The sequence below is a fragment of the Cynocephalus volans genome, unplaced genomic scaffold (genome assembly GCF_027409185.1).
Source record: "Cynocephalus volans isolate mCynVol1 unplaced genomic scaffold, mCynVol1.pri scaffold_35, whole genome shotgun sequence".
Classification (NCBI taxonomy): Eukaryota; Metazoa; Chordata; class Mammalia; order Dermoptera; family Cynocephalidae; genus Cynocephalus; species Cynocephalus volans.
In genome coordinates this window covers 4504265-4524048 of record NW_026902463.1, presented here as the reverse complement: position 1 = coordinate 4524048, position 19784 = coordinate 4504265, and the positions used below count along the sequence as shown (strand labels likewise).

The 19784-nt window shown below is 51.5% G+C and overlaps 1 protein-coding gene across 1 annotated transcript; it reads left to right on the top strand.

Annotated features, from left to right (window-relative positions):
* The first annotated feature begins 8084 nt into the window (after positions 1-8084).
* LOC134369027 (PI-PLC X domain-containing protein 1-like) lies at positions 8085-15371 on the top strand. Its single transcript, XM_063085242.1, has 5 exons — positions 8085-8211; positions 9043-9160; positions 9267-9513; positions 11672-11873; positions 15133-15371. The coding sequence occupies exons 1-5, from the start codon at positions 8085-8087 to the stop codon at positions 15369-15371; spliced, it is 933 nt and encodes a 310-aa protein (XP_062941312.1).
* Positions 15372-19784: the final 4413 nt, after the last annotated feature.

Below are 19784 nucleotides of genomic sequence, written 5' to 3'. Positions count from 1 at the left end.
GCTCAGAGAGGCTTATGAGTGAGTTGGGTCCCAGTGTGCACATAGGAGAGCCAGGGTGGCCTCCTCCTACGTGGTGGGGGAGAGGGGCCCCTGAACCAGTGCTCCCGAGCACTGTTGGGGGGCCCGGCTCTCCTTGGAAATGGGAGCATTGAGGCTTAAAAGTGATACACCTTCAGCGTTGGGGTGGAAAAGGCAAGCTGGTGGAAAGGGCAGCAGCTTTCTTAACCTGCTCCTCTCTGCCGAGGCCACTCCGGGACCACCAGCCTGTTACTGAGAGGGGAAGGGGACACTTGGAGACTCGGGGCTGCCCCTCTGGCCATGGGCCACCTCTCAGCGTCTCTGCGCAGCTGTATGACAGAAAATGGGAGAAGTGTATTCCTCCATGTCTTGTCCTTCCCAGGCCCGCGTAGAAGGACGGCTCCCTGCCTGGGCCTCCCTGCAGTACAGGGACGCCTGGTTTTCTCAAAAGAAGGAGACTGAGGCAAGCGAGTGGCCACTGGGGTCCACCCACTGCGTGTGCCTCCATGGGCTCTCAGGGGCCCTCCCTCCCGAGTCACTGCAGCACACCAAGGGCCACTGTGGATCTGACAGGACTCGGGGTCTAGGAGGGAGTATGTCTGGGAAGACAGAACTGCAGACAAAACCTCCAGCCAACCAGAGAAGCTCCACAAAGGTGGGAGAGGGTAACCAGCCTCGCAGAGGTGGACAACCGCACCCTTGTCCGCAGCCAAGCAGGGACTTGATTCACAGCTCCTGTGTTCATGACTGATTTGTCTTATCTTTATGACCAGAGGTGACTTCGGACTTTCTTCTCCCGGGAACCAGCCATTTGTTGTGTTCTCTGATCACCGCGTTCCTCAGAGGTGGCTCCCAGGATACCCGCAGGAAACGTTCCTGAGCTGCGGACCTGGCCGAAGGCTCGCTCCGCCGGTAAGAGACTTAAGGACGTTTCAGAGGAAGAGCTTACGAGGGACCGAGTCACCCGAGGTAAATGCTTTGACAAGGAAGTCTGTTCCCTTAGTCTCGGCCGGGAGGACCGAGCCTCCTATTTTCAGTTTCGACAGCCCTTGTCACCGACAGGCCAGGCTCGGCTTGTCCTCTATCATTAAACAAATGACTGGAAAGTCCAGGAGTTTGTGCAAGGATTAAAGGTTTATTCAGATGACCGGCATCTGGGGGTGACCAGGCTAAAATCATCCCCCCTTCTGATGCCTGTTCTGGGGTTTATAAAGGGGAAGAGGTGGGAAGATGAGGAGAGGGTCTTTGTTCTAAGAAAAAGTGGGGGAAGGGTCTGGGAGCAGCAGATGGTCTGAGTCAAATGTCAGGGTCCCGTGATGGATTGGAAACTTCAGTGTCACAGAGTCTGTGTTCAGCTTCAAGTCTTTGATGTCACCTCGAGGTTGGAGTCCTTATCTCCTCGGGAGAGCTCAGGGATAACAACCTTAGTCAGACATCAGAAATATACCTGACTTGGATTTCTAATGAGCATGAATGCAGTTTTCCTTTAAGTGAGAGGGGAGTTGACAACCAGCTCGGCTGTCTGCCTCTCTCTTATCTCTCCTTTGGGTAAGAAAAACAAGAAACCCAGTTTCAGTCCTTAATTGCAGGCGCACAACCTCTGACGTAAATCAGCATAAGGGGTGATCACATCTCCTGCAGCCTCTCGATTCTTCTGCTAACCTCAAGGAATTGATGATTATCAGTTCCCAAGTTAAGGGCTGACTGAAATTCTGCTGGATTTTAGTTACCCCAAAGATGGTTGTTGTTCTGGCTAAGGTCCCTTTCACCCTCACGTGCTGAATGTGCAGCCCAGGATGGGGTGTTCTTTGTACTTGAGGGCAAAACTCTCAAGCTCACTGTTTTAGTCACTCGCATTACAAGTGGACTTGTTTTTCTGTCTGTCTCGATGTGGATAAGGCCCAGAAATGATTTTACTTGGTTGGGGATTAAAATTGTAAAACTATATGCAATTAGTGGAACAATTTCCACCACGACCCGTGCTCCTGAGTCTGCTGTCACTAACGTCATTGTGAGCAGCGAGTTCGTTTGAGGCTGCTAGAAAAGTGCATGGGCCAAGGGGTCTGGAGAGGCTCAGGGAAGGGCAGCTGTTTCCCATTCTAAAAATTTACATCATACCTGGATTTTCCTGCAGGAGTCACACATACTACACATAAAAATTTCTGTGCACCTGTCAGGGTGGAAGAGCTGTTAACATGGACAGGCGCTTGTGACTGTGTCTGGGTGTGAGGTTTGTTTGTTCAACAAGTACAGGTTGAGGGTGTGGGGACGGAGAAAGCTCTTTTCCCCTGTTGGAAAAATAGGATAATTTAATCAGGACCCCTAGCCTTAGGTACAGTTGGGGGTGGTGTGGGCCATTCTTTGTAAGCAATTTGTGTGTGTGGGTGGGTGGAATTAGTGTGCAGCCATGCTCTCAAGCCTACGGCTCCAAGGACCTTTTGGCTGGTTATCTAGCTCATAGATCTGCGTTTGAGGGGTCTGGTGACCCAGCCTGGCATGTGAGGGGCCTGGGGACCCAGCCTAAGACTTGAGGGGTTTTTGACCCAATCTGGACAACAGGCTTGAGGGGTCTGTGTGCTCCAGATCCAGACCTATCTTGACACTGGCCCAGTCGGCAGGATTACCAGCAGGTAAAACAGCCTGACATTCCTCCAGCCCTCTTAGGTTCTCAGGCTGGGGCCTTTTAAATTAGACTAACAAAAGGCAGATTATCCAGAACAAAACAAGTATGTTTATTAACACGCGAATACTCACGAATCAATAACTCAAAGGGATGATAGAATTTGGGGTCTGCGCACCTACCTTAATACAGGAAAGAGAAGGGAGGGAAAAGACACATATAGAAGAGCAGAGGATGTTTTTGGACAGGTAAAGGGCCCTCAGGAGAATGAGAGAGAGTGTAGTGGGGTGTGGCAGGGTCTGCTGGGGGTGGTGCTGAATTCTCTCTGTGCAGGGAAGACCTGCAGTGGGTCCTGGGAGTGTATTTATGACAACTGAGATTTTTTGGGAGGCTCTGCTTTCAGACAGGTATGGGAATTCAGGAAATCAAATGCCTCGGGTTCAAAATAACTCTTGTGCTAAAATGGCATATCTTGGGGTGGGTGGCATGTCCTGATCTTCCTCAAGGGTCAAGAAATACGTGTTGAGTGTGTACAGTCCAGCTACTAGGACAATGCTAGGTAGACAAGCCCCCTGTTTTGGGGGTGACTCCAGAATTTCTGTGTCGGTGGGGCTTAAGAGTCCCTCTGTGTGATGAGCTGCTGAGTGACCTGTTCATCTGTGCATTCACCTCTCCATCCATCTATTCATCCATTCATCGAACTATACATGAACACATCCATTGAACAATCAACACCACCATTTATCCATCCATCCATCCATCCACCCATCCACCCATCCACCCATCCACCCATCGACCCATCTACCTATCCATCCACCCATCTACCTATCCATCCACCCATCCACCCACCCTTCCACCCATCCATCCACCTATCCACCTGCCCATCCATCCACCCATCCATCCACCCATCCATCCATCCATTCTGGGGTTTGAGAGATATCGTGGTTCACTTGAGTGACACCTTCTCTTCCAAGGATAATGGGGTTACTCCTGCACATAAATGTTCCTTAGCTGCAGTATTCTTGTTGACTTCTTATGCGATGGCCTTGGCTTTATCATGACAATGTTAAGACTGCCACTTGGACACCCATGTTTCCACTCCTACATCTAGCAGGATATATTTGAGGGGATCAGAATATGCCACTTTCACATAAGGTATATTCTGAGCTGAAGGTATTGAGGAAGAGCTGTCACACAAGAGCTCTCTTGCCCACCCCTTTATGCCTAAAGATAGGACATACATTCCCTTTGTGAAGCTGACATACATTTCCATCTGTGAAGGTGTTACCCTCTCTGTTCCAGAAACACCAGAGACTGCACTGAGATGCATATGCAGAACAGTCTTACTAAACCACCCTTACCACTTTCTAGTCACCTTCCCACAATTTACCACTCCTAGGAGCCAGTCACTTCTGCACAATTTATTACTCTTTATTAAAATTGTTTTTGAGCCCCTGGTTCTAGCTGCTCCTTTGGGTTTCTCACTTTTCTGTGAAGACCTTGTGCATGTGAAATAACATTTGCATGCCTTTTCTTCTGTTAATCTGTCTTTTGTCACTTTAATTTGCAGGCTGCAGTTACAGAACTTTAGAGGGTCAAGTTTTTTCCTCCCTTATACTCTGTTCACTGCCTACGTTGACATTTTTGCATACACAGAGGGGCCATTTTTATCCTGTTTTATCCTAGCAGCAAGTTGGAAATTGGAGGTGAAAGTTTGGAGAACCCCTGTCACCTTGATCCTCTGGTCTTTTTTGCAGTCTAATTGGTATTTCAGGTGAGACTTGCAGAGTGTGAGTTTTACCAAGGGCTAGGTGAAGGGCCTGCAGGCAGGGGTGTGCTGGTAAATGATCTAGAAGCAGCTCTTCAGGAAAAATGCATGCACACATACATAGTTTATTATGTAAGCTGATACAAAGGATGTGTACCACACAATTAACAAAGGAAAATACTATATTACTCTTATCTGATAGACTAATAATACACAAGAGTCTTACTGTAAGTGACTCTCCAAAGAAAGGAAGCATGCACAGATACATACATTTATATAAACTGATATGAGGGGTGTGTGCACACAGTTACCCCAAAATAATAACAGATGATACCCTTCATTGGAAATTTCACATAGCCAACTGAGTGTCATGATGCTTTTGTTCATTTTTGCTCAACTCTTGGATGATTAGCCAAGCTACGGTTGCCATCGACCAATGAGTGTATTTCCCACGTGATGAAGCTTGGTTGGTACTTCTATTCTTTTAAGTTAATTAGTAAGACTACAAACCTGACTGTGAGAAAAACTCACTCATTCCTCAGTGATGGGTCAACCTCTTTGCTGAACTGGATAATTGTATTTAAATACCAAATTGTTTATGAATACTGCTATTTACTGTATAACAGCCACACACACACAGACACACACAAACACACAGACACACACACACACACACACACACTTTTAAGTTTAATCTGCATTATTAACGTTTTCTCCATCACTTTCATAAGTCTAGGCAGTTAACAAAAGAATAAATCAAGGCCCGCCAATTTCTGTCGTGTAAATCTTCCCACCATGGACAATTTCAGGCTAGTTTGTTGACCATGGAGTTGCGGGGCGGAGGGCGATGGCTCACCGTTAGTGTTTCCACCGTGCCTATACTATGTAAATAACGGCAGGAGCAGAAATAACAGTAAAACGCAGTGCAATAACTAGAAGTGTTGAGTTTTGAGTATTCGTTAATATAACATTGTTATTAATATTGCTTATTCAAGTGTAGGGTCTTAATTTAATTTCTGGTAATAGCTGCGTTGCACAACCGGTTCACGCAATTCCTGAAAATTTAACACTGGGCTTTGGTGAAGGGATAATCGAGTACCTACCATTTGGGGGCACCAGCCTTCACAAGGGTTGGGGTGCAGGTGGTGTTTGAAGCTTGAGAGTCTTTTCCTCTGGAAACAAGATGGCAAGTTGATCCCTGTGAGATTCCCGGGCAGCCCTGCAGAGAAGCCTGTTCACAAAATTAGTCTGAGGGTCTCAGTCCCATCTGGGACAGGACTGGAGAGGGGAAAGGGTTCCGTCAGTGCTGCAGCTGGATGTTAAAAGACGCAGCAGTCATTTGAGAATGAGTCTAATTGGACTAATAACCAACAGGTCACCCCCATGGGTCCTGAGGATGGGGTTCCAGGCTCTGAGCCCTGGCCCTGTCCCCAGGCACGTCAGATTCCGTGAGGGGGTGCCAGAGGAAGAGGCATCATCGTTGCTGATGGTGGGTGCTGGGTGAACCAGTTGCTGCGTGCCACCTGGCAGACTCCACCTGGACGATTGCTGCACAAATGTCACGGGGCGGCTTAAACAACAGACATTTATCTCTCACGGTCCTGGAGGCTGAAGTCTGAGATCAAGGCGTGGCAGGGCTGGTTTCTCCTGAGCCTTCTCTCTTCGGCTTGTAGATCCCGTCTTCTCCCTATGTCTTCACATGGTCGTCCCTCTGTGCATGTCTGTGTCCTCATCTCCTCTTTTTATAGCGACACCAGTCCTACAGGATTAGGACACACCCCAATGACTTCATTTTACCTTAATCACCTTCTTAAAGTCCCTGTCTCCAAACACAGTAACATTTGAGGTTCTGGGGGTCAGAGCTTCAACACAGGAGTTTTGGAAGGACACAGTTCAGCCAGTAACAGTGTCCCATTGGACACTGTAAGTCAGGGGACCTCATGGACAGGGTGGCTTTGGCATCAGATGGCCATGGGTGAAGGCTCTGGTCCTGCCCAGGCGTCCCCACCGAGCAGTGTGGACCTGATGCTCAGGCTGTGTCACCTGTGCAGGGCGTGGCTGGTAGTGCACAGTCACCTGCCTGCTTATCGTGAGAGCAAGTTGATGACTGTGCACAGGTATTTGGCACGCACATTGCAGATGTCCAAGGGCAGCAGCTGGGGTCACAGTTTAGCAGCACATGTCTCTTCCGGCTTCCTTCTGCCCTCAGTGTTTTGCGGGTTCTTTGAAGGAGACGTGTTTCTGTAAAAGGTCTGAGCAGGAAAAAGCCATCAGAGGTTGGAGAGTAAAGCAGAAAGAATGCAAATCTAAATTAACACTTCAATGTAAACCCAGTTTCAACCTAGTGAGAAGGTCCATAGTTAAAACTCATAGCCTATCTGGAAACTTGTTTTTAGCAAACAGAGGCAGGTGGGACATTTGCTCCAGGATTCTCTTAATCAAAGCAAAGAAAGATTTGGGGAAACCAAGATCTGGGCAAATACCCGGCATTATTTAGAAAAAGGCCCCAGTTTTTAACTCTTTACTTTTTTATTACCCAGATCCTCTTTTTTATAAGTCAGAAAGATTTCCTGCACCCGAGCCTGATATCCCAACAGATGGAGGCAGAGCAGCCACGGGGCCAGGCTGGGAGGTGTGGAGCCCAGTGCTCCCCCAGGCAGGGCCCTGAAAGGCTGTGCCATAGCCAGGAAGGGGGACCCTACACCTGTGAGATGCTGCAGCTGGAAGACCCCGCACCCAGGAGACCCCACACGGGAGACCCTGCAGATTCACCGCTGCGCCCCTTTCCACAGTCCTGGATTGTGGGGTGGAGTTAGTGTGTGATCTGAGGGCAAGCGCTCCCCTGGAGGCAGGACACATGCTTCAGCCACTCCAGCAAAGGGGCTTTGTGGGCTCTTAGTGTGGGGGTGCCCCAGGTGGCTCTGGGCACCTCTCTTTCTCTCCCTCCCTCTCTCTCTCTCTCTATTCTGTGTGAAGACGAAGGGAAAAAACCCTTTCTCTACCCTCTTAGGTTTTGTGAACAGGGTCCTGCAAAATAAACTGACAAAGGACAGATGAACAGGGGAAAAGGTTTATTTCATATGCATGTGGTGCCCTCACAGAAATGAAATGAAAACCCCAAGAGATGGTCTCTTAAACAAAGGGTGACGTGTTTGTGGAGAGGGGACTAGACAAAGGAAGGGATCTGAGCTTCTCGGAGCCATAAATCATGTGTATGTGTGTTGGGGGGGGGGGTGCTAAGTATCTGGGGAAACTAAAGGTAGATGGGTCGTTGTAGGAGGTTTGTTCAGTGGATTCCTCTCGGTGAGTCTCTGGGCTGCAGAGCGTGCAGGTCGCCTTGGTGACTGGGACCAGAGCTTCTCACTCCTCCACACACGGGGCGGTGTGGGCAGCTGTTTCTCAAGTGTCTTTGGCTCAGAACAGTCCTTATCTACCGTGGGTATTGGGGGGCACTTTCTGGTCCCCTGCATGTTTCTCAGGACCCCCCCTCCTCTCTCTCCCTCCCCCGTCCTCAAGAACCCATCTCCGATCTCCCCACAGCCCAGACCACCCTGTCCTCCTCTGGGGAAGTCTGTTGATTCTTTTTTATTTCAAAGCCATGCCACCTGTGTAACCAGCACAAGTTTTCACCCTAAAAAACCACTTTTCTTTCCTCGGGTTGCACAGGGCTTGCTTGCAATGGGCGGCCAGGTGAGCGCTGCCAGCAGCTTCCCGAGCCTGCGCTGTGGGAACGCCAACGCGGACTGGATGACGGGGCTGTGCCCCCAGCTGTGGGACGTGCCCCTCCACCACCTCTCCTTCCCAGGTGAGGGCGAGGTCTTCTCTGCATTCCCAAGCAGGGATGCCGGCTGCAGGATCAGTCCTGGGTGTGGGGAACCCCGCAAAACACACACACACGCGTACACACAGATGCACACATGTGCACACATCTGCACACATGCGTATGCACGCACACACATGCACGTGAGCACACAAATACACGCGTGTACACATGCACACAAATGTGCTTATGCACAAGCATGTGCACGTACACACAGGTATGCGCATTTGCACACATCTCCACGCACATGTGTACACACATCTACATGTATGCAGAAGCATATGCATGCACAAGCATGTACACACATGCCTGCACATATACATACACCTGTCCTTCTCTGTCTCCTTCATCTTGATTTGGCTGCAGAGGGCACGTGGTGTACCCCAGGACAGCACAGCTTTGGCAGCCATTACGGCTGAGGCATTAGTGGCTATGATCCCTGTGACTAGTCTGTCCTTGCTTTGAGGACACCGGTGGGAGTTCCAGGCCCCTCACTGCTGCATTCATCATCCCCGTCAAAGGTGCATTGAGCATCTTCTGTGCTTGGAGTTCCAGTGTCAGGTTTGGCCCACCAGCAGGGCAAACTTAAATGCTCAGGGACTTCTTAATCAAAAGAAGAATGCTTGACACGAGTCTATAGCAGCAAAGGCCACGGTGGCCACTGCAGGTATGGGGATCCCAGGGGGAGGGGCCATGGTGTCCCACCTGTGCCCATGAACTCGAGCACATGTGGTTCACCCTCCACCATGGTGTTGGTGAGCCTGGATCCCCACCGCCAGCACCGCCACTGACAGCCCCCACTGCACCTGCGTGAAGGTGGGATGCTTTCTGTGGTGCTGCGCATGTGGCCCTCCAGCTACGAGGGGGCCGAGCTTCTTCTCAGCAGAGCCTGCCTTTGTGCCTGGGCCTCTCCTGCTGTCTGCGACCCATTCACGTGAGCCTGGACACTCAGTCAGACAGCATTTCTCTCCAAGATGCAGTTTTGTGTGCTGGGGTTCGTTTCCTTGATGCCTATTGGGTTTCTCTGCTCACCGCCCCAGGAGGCACTACAGCTCACAGGCTCAGCTGGGGGACATTCTGTTCTCTGGATCTGCCCAGCACCCCCACTGTGGGAAGGGCCAGTGCACACCTCAAGGAAGAAAGGTCCTGTCAAGTACCCTGAACAGTGAGGCTCTGGGATCCTCAATGCTCTGTAAACAAGGAAGCGGGCTATTCGCTCACCTCCTGGCCAACCTCAGGCCCATCAAGGACGTGGGTCCAAGTAGCTCCAGCACCAGGTGTGGCCAGGTGCGGTTGGGGTAGGGCCACCTGAGGTGACCGGCAGGTGGGCCCAGCTGGGAGGAAGGCAGTTTGGAGGCGGAAGGGGGGACAAGCCTCCTCTGTAAAGGGGCCCAGTCTCGTCTCCCAGGAGACACTCCCCTTCCAACCTTCAGACATCCTGGTGGCAGAGGACCAGGCCAAGGGTCAGGCCAGCTGACCTGTGGCCCTTGATGCTCCAGGGTGGTCTGTGGCTCAGCTCAGGAATTGGGGTTTCCCTAGACCTGCAGAATCAGATCTCCCCTTCAGCAAGATGTGCTGCTCATCAGACCTCTCCCGATGGCTGAGCCTCCTGTGGCAGGTTCTGGAAGGTGCCCAGCACGGCTTCCCCATGCTACCCTCGGTTGGCACCGCTGCCCGCAGGGCCAGCCGAGTTGGGTCTGCCCTCCTGGCTCCCTACCTCGTTCAGCATGAGGGGGCTGGTCTTGAAATGCAACGTGGAGCAAGAGAGGGAGACAGGAAAGGGACGTAGTGGTGTCTCTTTCAAAGGAGCTCATAACCAGTGCGTTCAGGTGTGACATCTGCCCCTGAACACTCTATTCTTCATGCTTTATCAAGATGTAATTCACACACCACACAAGTCACCCATTTAAGGTGAACAATTCAGGGGCATCTAGTGCATCCACAATGTTGTACAACCACCACCTCTATCTAGTTCCAGAACATTCCCACCACCCCAAAAGGAGATCCCATCCCCATCAGCAGTCCCTCCCCCCTCCCCCCTCCATAGCCCCTGGTGACCACTAATCTGCTCCTGTTCTGTGGATTTGCCTGTTCTGGACATTTCATGTAAATGGAATCACACACTGTGTGGTCTTCTGTGTCTGGTCTCTGTCACTGAGCATCATGTGTTCAAGGTTCATCCATGTTGCAGCAGGTGTCAGAGCTTCACTCTTTTCATGGCTGTGTAATATTCCACTGTGTGGGTGGACAACATTATGTTTATACGTCCGTCTGTTTTTGTTTCTGTTTTTTGGGTTTTTTTTTACCGTGGTTGTTGAATCGTGTGCATCCATCTGTCCCCCGAAACATTGCCAGTCAGCACTCTCCCCACCAAAGCAATCCATGTCCTGACTTCTTCCACTCCAGGTTCCTTTTGCCTCTTCTAGAACTTTCCACCGAGGAAATCCTACAGAATATACCCAGGTATCTGCTGCTTTCCCTCTGCAATGCTGTTGAGATTCCTCCATGTGTTTGCTGACCCTGTTCGTTCTTTCCAGAATTCTATAACCTTTAAAAAGACATTTAAATCTTTGATTCATACACTTATTTTGGTGGAGCAGGATCTGATCTGTACTTTTTCCGGAGAGCTGCCAGTTGTTCTGCCACTTAGACTCCTCCAACGGCCTCAATCCTACCGCTCGAATGGCCTGGCTGTGCGGTGCTGTCAGGACTTCAGAGAGGAGAGACCTCCCTGGTTCAGGCCTGGGCCTGAGGCACGACTAGGTGTAATAACACCTGATGCAGTGGGGAGAATGGTGTCACCTGAGAATGGGACCTTATGTGGAAAGAGGGTCTTTGCAGGTATAATTAGTTGAGACCATCCTGAATTAGGGTGGCCGTAAATCCAATGACAGGTGTCCTCATAAGTGACAGAATAGGAGACACAGACACAGAGGAGAAGCCACGTGAAAATGGAAGCAGGGACTGGAGTGAAGCGGCCACAAGCCCAGGGATGCCTGGAGCCACCAGGAGCTGGAAGAGTCAGGAAGGATCCTCCCCCAGAGCCTCTGGAGGGAGCACAGCCTTGCCACACCTGGATGTCACACTTCTGGACTCCAGACCGAGAGGGCATAAAGTCAGTTGGTGGTGCCATGAGCCCGCAGGACGTTCTGTTATGTAGAGTTCCCAGAGGAGGCGTGGGGTCCCTGCCCTCCCACCCTCTCTGCCTGGGGTCCTGACAGAGGACAGGCCTTGCTGTGGAGCCCCCTCAGTAAAATGGGAGTCTCCGCCTCGGGAGACACTTTCTGTCCTTTGACAGGGACATCTGCAGCGGAAACCAACCTTCCCTGTTGTTGGAATCGCTAACAGAGGTCTCAGAGCGGGTCCTGGGGGCTTGGGGTGGGCATCGTGGGCTGGTCAGAGTGTGGGAGCCACGCACTGTGGGTGCCTCTCACTTGGCACCCAGAAACTCTGTCCCTTCCAGGAGGTGCCGACACTGCGCCTGCTGTGGGCGCGGAGCCAGCAGGTGATCATCTTTTACGAGGACGAGGACACCGTGAGCTGGCACAGGGAGCTGTCACCGGGGGTCTGCTACTGGTGGGGCAACAAAGTGAAGGTGCAGGAGCTGATCCGCTACCTGGAGGGCATGAAGAGCTGCAGCCGCCCATGTACCTGGAGCTACTCCTGAACAGGGCCAGACTGAGGCCAGTGACACACTTCTGCAGTCTTGGGGGCACGTTTGCTTTCAGTTTTGAGTGAAAGAATTTTAAAGGTGATACATGTCACTGTGTGTGTGTGTGTGTGTGTGTGTGTGGTGTGCACATATGTATATGCACATGTGCATGTCTACATATATGTGCACGTGTGTGTGGACACACATGCTCACACATGTACATACGCGTGTGTATACATGACAGTACTTCAAAAAATTCACAGATTCATATTGTCTTTCAATTCAGTTTTCCCAAGATCTTTTTGAAGTGTGATGTGTGCACACATACACACATACACATCACACCAGTGCTGAGGCGTGGGAAGCTCTCACTCCCTCTCAGTCCCACATGCCCGTTTCTGCTCGGCAGCTGCTAGTCTGCAGCTCCAGGGCACAAACAAGAGCACTCCATATTGATCTGCAGTGTCAGAAACATGCCACAGACGCCATAGCACACACATGCTTACAAAGGACTGGTATTTGATGCACATGTGTATACACCACGCGCTTGCTAAGTCCTGTACAGACCTGAGCATGTTAGTCTCAAAGCATCCTGTGCAGGACGCAGTCCCTTTTGCAGGTGAGAAGCGAGGCCCTGGCCCTGGCCCCTGACGGTGCCACCTCGGCTCACGCCCTCTGTCTCTCTCAGCTTATCTCCATCTCTCTGTCTCTCTCAGTTTATCTCCGTCTCTCTGTCTCTCACAGTTTCTTTGTCTGTCTCTCTCAGTTTCTTTGTCTCTCTGTCTCTCTCGGTTTATCTCTGTCTCTCTTTCTCTCCATCTCTCCATCTCTCTCTCTATCTCTCAGCCTCTCCCAGTTTGTCTCTCTCTATCTCAATCTCTGTGTGTCAACATCTCTCTTCTGCTATCAAGTTTAACATCTTATTTGGTTCTGACCTTCCTCGCTGCTCATCTGTGTGTAGCTCATGCATGTGGCATGATTTGATGAAACCCCACCCAGAGTCCTGTTTTGCACCATGGTAGTTGACACGCATTGTGCAGAATCTTCCAGGCCCCCAGCCCCTCACACGCTCAATGTCCCCACGTCCTTTCCCAGTGGCCGCGCCTGGCCTCTGCCCTGAGTGACGACTGGCATGGGATTCGCGTGTTTTTGTGCATTTCTTTTTCCATTTGCCTGTTTTATCCACTGCGTTTCCCTTTTTCTTAGTGGTTTGTCAGACTTCGCTGGACTTGTTGGGTCTCCAGGGACCTGGGGCACCATCATTCTCACTATGAACCAGTAGCAGGTGGCCTGGTGCCTTGTGTGCTGTTGCTTGGGCCACACTTAGCAAACACCTCTGGCCTTTTTCTCTGAGCCAGCGTGATCTACAACTGCATTTGTAACAAACCCAGCACTGACCTGTCATGCTAACACCATGCGAGTGTTATCCCTGTCTGCCCAAGCCAGTAATGTGATGGGCCAGTGGGGCTCCACAACTGCGTGCAAGGACACCTGACGGAGGGACAGAGGCAAAGAGGGACCGGGGCTGGAGGGCTGTAGATGCCAGCCAGCATAGGCTTCCTGCAGCCGGCTCCACCTGCCCCAGTGTTTCCACTAAAACCGTTCACCTTGGTGGGTTTTGTGCTCAGTGCTGCCCTTCTGTGGTTCTTTGATCAGTGGTTTGTCTTTACAGAAAGGAGTTCCTGATGTTGTGGCCATTTTGGTCAGTGTTGTCAAGCACAGTGATGAGAAACTTTCCAGAGGATGGGATTTCGGGGGGGAGGAATGCGGTCCCAAACCTGGCTGGACGTTGGAATCGACTGGTCCTATGTCATGGGTGGGGCCCAGGACGTTTACAGGGATGAGTTACCCCAGGTGGCCCTTGGGGTTGAGTGAGTAGACAGTGTGCTGTATCCACACAGTGGAATACTATGCAGCCATGAAAAGGAACGGGGCTCTGACACCTGCTACAGCGTAGATGAACCTTGAACACATGATGCTCAGTGATAGACGTCAGACACAAAAGACCACACAGTGTAGGATTCTACTAACATTAAATGTCCAGAACAGGTAAATCCACATAAACAGAAAGCAGGTTGTCAGGGGCTGGGGAGGGGGAATGAGGACTGACTGCTAACGGGTACGGGGTCTCCTTTTCGGGTGATGAGAATGTTCTGGAACTAGTTAGAGGTGGTGGTTGCACATATAGTGAATGCACTAAAACCCACCGAATTGGTCACTTTTAAATGGTGAATTTATAGTATGTAAATTTCACCTCAATTTTTAAAAAACCCACTGGGGTCCGTCTGGTGCAGCAGCTTTGCAAACCACATCTTGGGTCCTTCAGAGGCAGGAATCACAGGCCTGCAGCAATGAAGGGCCCCGCACAGCACAGGGTTAGGGTTGGGCTGGATCAGCCCCAACGTGCTGCTGTTCACACTGCAAAGCGTGACCCAGGAGAGATGGGTCCTGAGGGAACAGCACAAAACCAGGCACCACAGACCAGGAGCAGCTGTCTGCTGTTTTACTATCTCGCCCTCTCACGTGTATGTAATTGACAAGGTTCGAGACTTTGGAGATAAGAATGAAAAAACATTTGCAGAGAACTTTATTCTCTTAAGGTTCCAGAGGTCAGAAATCCTCAAAAGGTGTCACAGGACTGGTTCTTTCAAGGCTCCAGGGAGAATGGGTTTCCTTGTCTTTCCAGCCTCTGGAGGCTACAGCAGGCCTTGGCCTAGGGCCCCAAATCGAGTCTCCTTTTCTCCACCTATTTCCTTCTCCACGTCACCTACTCTTCTTCTGTATTCAAATCTTCCTGTCCCCCTCCTATAAAGACACTGTGATGACACTGGACCTGCCCAGATAATCCAGAACAATCTCCCATCTCAGGATCTTCAACTGAATCTCATCTGCAAAGTCTCCTTTGCCGAGTAAAGTCACATATTCATATGTTCCAAGTATTGAGACATGCACAACTTTGGGGACATAATTCTGTACACCACATGGGGATTAGGACGTGGGCATCTTTGGGGACATTATTCTGTCTACCACATGGGGATTAGGATGTGGACATCTTTGAGGCCTATGGTCAGGCCAGCGTCCTCTGTAACGAAGTGCAACTAATATGAGGCCTCTGCTGAGCATTGTGCCGTCAGAACTCTAACTTCTGAAATGGGTAATGGGGAAGACAGGCGGGTGACGGTGGCAGTGTGAGACGGGACATATGCAGCAGCGTGCGTGTGTCGCATAATTGCTCTGCCACTTCCTTATTTCAGGCGGGTTGTTTGTGGCTGGCATCAACCTTATGGAGAACCTGGAATACATCCTGGTGCATCCGTGTGAGTCCCTGCAGAAGATGACGGTGCCCGAAGTGCCGTACCTGAGCACCTGGGTCCGAGCGCAGTGCCCGGGGCTGGGCTCACGGTGCACCAACGTCATCGCGGGTGACTTCATCGGCGCGGACAGTTTCGTCAGTGACGTCATCAGACTCAACGAGAAGCTGCTTTGGTGCTGACGAAGCTCAGTACGGGGCGGCTCGAAGATTCAACCATAATCCTTCAAGTATCGCGCTCTTGTTTCGGCCAAGTACCAGTGAGGGCAGGGGTCTGGGAGTTTGGGGCGAGGCCAGCACGGCCTCCTGCCACCTGCCCTCGTTACCCTCCAGTTTCGACGCGGGATGGAGTCAACGTACATGCTGATGGCTAAAGATGACTACGCGGCAGCACCTTCAAAGGAAGACGCGACTCACCTGTAAACGTCGGCTTCTCCCACCACCGCGGCCGTGGCGTGGGTGTTAATGACAACCCTCAAGTGTGTCCTTCACCTGACCACTTTCGAGAGCACCACAGTGCAGTGACGTTTGAATAGTGACAAGGCACTCCTTAAAGTGCTCACGATTGTGATGCTGGCGGAGTAGGACTAAGGGGGTTGAAATCCTACCGAGAAACAAATTTTTTTAAAAGAGAACGAGGGTTACCTATTTTTAATTCTGATGAAATCACAGACTGTTCCCCTAGGCCAAGGGGATTCTTGGGTGCTCGCTGGTTTTGCTTTGGCTGTTCCAGCTGTTCATAGGAACAAATTTAATGAGATGTTTGAGGACTTACACAGATGGGGATGACGGGCCGTGTACGAGATCGGTGTCGAACACACGCTCCTCACGTGTCCCCCGGGCCTCCCTGTGCTGTTCTTATGTGCAGGAGTAAGAACACAGGTGTGAGCGGCACAGCACAGGTATTTTGGGCCCCCGTGCCACAGCCATGCTGTGACCTCGCTGTCACAGCTGTTTCTCACGTCTTCTCTCTCACCTGCCACTTCCAGTAACCTTCCTGGGCCTCCTCTGTCCACCCATCTCTCCCTCCAGGTGAGAGGCTGCGCTGCCTCCGCCAGGTGTCCCCAGTTGCCGGCTGAGATGCAAGCCCACCTGTCCTTCCTGCAGTCCCACCCTCTCTGCCTGCCAGTAACTCTTCCCTTTCCTCCAAGGCCACGGTGGGTTTGTCAGTTTTCCAACGTTTCTGCCTGTTCTGTGTTTTCTTAGATTACATTTTTGTCTGTTTGGCACCTTTCATCACAGGGCCGGCTCTATTAACTACATTTTCCTATTTCAAATTCTGGATGCTCTGGCATTTGGGGGCCTTACAGATGAGAAAAGAGACTGCCCTTCCCAGGGCCAGCAAACTCCTGAAGGTAGCCAGCGACCCGCTCCGGAGCACTCTGCTCCTGTGAAGCCCCTTTTCCTAATTGTCACACACCCAGCCAGTATCTCCCTGCCCTCAGTCACCTCAGGGCTGGGTATCAGGCCAGCAGAGGACCCACAGCAAGAAGCCCACTGTGGTTTTACAAACTCACCAGCCCCGAGCTGTCCACGCAGCCTGCCTTCCACTCCTGTGGAAGCTCCAGCAAAGGCTGTGACCCAGGCTCTCCGTCGCCCCTTCCTGCCTCCTGACACACACCAGGGCTTTCCCCACAGCCCCGTGTGCGGTGACGGTCCCATCCTCTTGATTAATGTAGTAATTTCTTCTTTCAGTGGCATTGGCCTGTGTTGGCAGTTGGTCACCTCCAAACTTAAAGGCCAACGGGTACAAATGAGACTCCCCCACTGTGGCCTGCCGTCCTTGGGTGATGTGACATTTTCCAAGTGGGTTTTTGCTTCACTTCCCAATACTGAGGGGTCCAGGTTTCACAAACCCCAAAATCACAGAAATACCTCCTTCTGTACATCTAGTTTTTCAGAGCTGGTGGTTTAAATTCTCAGCCACATAATGGATACCAGACATAAGTTGTCTTCCAGTTCCCTCGTAAGAGGGTACCCAGCTAGGGATTCTTGTTTGTCCATGTTCTGGAACAAGACAGGTTTTCTTAGGATAGTCTTAAAAATAATTCTTTAATCTACGTTGACGTGTGTTGTTTGGAATCCAATTAGTCGTTCTCCAGAGGAAAATCTGCTTATACTTTTGGTATCCAGTTGCGATGATTCTATGAAGGTACCTGAAATCCAGGAGGACAAACTCATGGGCCACCACCCACTGGCTACCTCAGACCCATGACTTTCCTGGATCCAGCAGCCCAAAGCTTGATGCTCAGGAAGAGCACGATGGAAATGAAGGAACACGTTTAAGGATAAGTCTGTGACAATGGCCAGTGTTTCCACTAAACCCGTATCATGATTCCGTCGTCTGTGCTATTCAGCATGACTCGTTTAATTCCAGAGATTAAAAGAAATTAAAGTCAAATGTCTTTATGGGTTTTTGTGACCATGGAAACAGCCAAGACAATTTTGGTAGATTTCAGAATAATCCATGGGAAGAATCTAGAAAATGTTACCTTGATTGAACACTTTTTTCAGATCACAGAGTTAAAAGAAAACAATAAAATCTTGCCTCTCTCCTCCTCAGGTTACTTTTGTCATAGAAACTCAAGGATTGGGTCAAAGTTTTGAGTTTTGCATGATTTAAGCTCCGCCATGGGGACATTAAGTAAAGATTGTGTATTGAATTTTAAAGACGAACTTCTGAAGCTTTTGAGTTCAAAGAGAAATGCTCTGTCAGAAAGAGCTTTCCGGCGGGGAGGGACTCCATTGCTCTGTGCACAGAACGCCAGCCCCGTGCAGGGCTGAGTCTGCCCAACTTCCCGCCTTCATAGCAGACAGTGCAGCTTCTGTGTCACTACCCGATAACGTTTGCAAGGGGACCTATGTGACACGGGTGCACCTCGGGCTCTCTCGCAACCCGTCACGTGACAGATCCGGGAGAGGGGCCCCCATGGGGATCAGCCCAACGCAGACCCCCTCCTCTGAGTCCTGCTTTCCTCCCACCCAACGGGGTTTGTTCTCAGGACCCCAGTGCTCTGGTACAGCCAGATTGAGGAACTGGGAAGGGACAGGCCCAGCAGCAAAGCAAGGAGACTGGAGACACTGGGAGCTGAGAAGGACGGGGTGCTACACCTGTGCCTATCCCACACGAAGCCCACTACCCACTGTTCTGGGCTCCCTGAGATGCCCACCATCTCCTCTGCGCTTCATGAGAGCCCCACCCTCTCCTCTGGGCTCCTTGAGACCCCCTCTCCCCTCTGGGCTCCCTGAGACACCCAACCCTGTCCCCTGGGTTCCCTGAGGCCCCCACCCTCCCCTCTGGGCTCCCTGAGACCCTCTCGCTTCCCACATGAAGGCCCCTGTGTTGCCGAGCTCCTTGCAGGGGGTCTCTCACTGGGCTGTGCCTGAGGAAGCAGTGGGGGCCACGCTCTCCCTCAGTGTCTGAGTCAGGGTGGAGACCACGAGAGTGGCCAGGTGGGTGCTGGAGGACAGCCAGGAGACCAGACCCCGTGCGGCCATTCCTGTGTCACCCAGACAGGGAAGACTTGGACAGGACCAGACACAGTCTGGAGCCAGACCTGGGAGGACAAGCTGGCCTTGCAGATGGGGAGAGGTCTCGGGATCCATCTGGCCCTGCAAGTCCCAGGAGGGGGTGTCTGGGAGAGCTCCTAGGAGCACAGTGGGCACAGCCCCTGGATGGCCACAGGCTGGCAAGCGGTGGGCTGTACCCCACGAGCCCCCAGGAGGCACTGCCCAAGCACGATGCTTCACAGCCCACAGGAGAGTCTCCAAAGTTGCGGTGAAGTGACTCCTCCACAGCAGATCCCAGTGAACCAGATGGGCTGGGGGAAGCACCCGTCTCCAGCCACCGAGTCCTGAGGCCTTCAGTGGTCTCCTCACCTACTGGTCCCTGTCCCAGACGAGGGGGCTGTTCTGCTCCACTTAGTAAAGCCTGGGCGACCTGCACGTGTCATCCACCCTGTGAGGCTGGGGACAAAGGGCTAGACAGAGGGTGCAGCTGGGACCACGTGCAAGCTCTGTCCTCACCTGTGGGTCCCAGGACACGGCCCCAGCCCTGGAGCCTACACTCCTCACCTGTGAGAGGTGTGGGAAGGACAGGTACTGAGCTGGGGGGAGTGGGAAGGAACAGGAGGGGCCGTGTGTCTGGCAGGGCTGTGTGTACAGCAGGGCCACCTGGCCCGCCATTGGAGAAGTTCACATGCACCCCATTCACACACTCAGGAGAGGGGTACAGATTTATTTTTGTTTTTTTTTAAACTTATCCCTGAATGCTGAATTCTGGAACTCAAAAACACTGACCACTATAAGTTGAATGTAAACCTAAGAAAAAAATACGATTTTTCCTTAGTGCCAAAAGGGAAAAAGGACACTACCCGACTTCTCTCAGGCATTTCCTTAGGAAAACGTGCCATCGCAGGGCTCCCTCAGTGTCTCCGACTCTGCAGATCACTTTAAAATCTGAATGAGCCTGGGGCCAGCTGTGCATCCCATGAATGTCTTTCCAGGAGCCGAGAAGCCTCCTGTGCAACGTGAGCATTAAGTGGGGCCCTGTCTCCCTGCCTTTGTTGGAGTTTTGCTCTAAGAGGTAATTTCCCA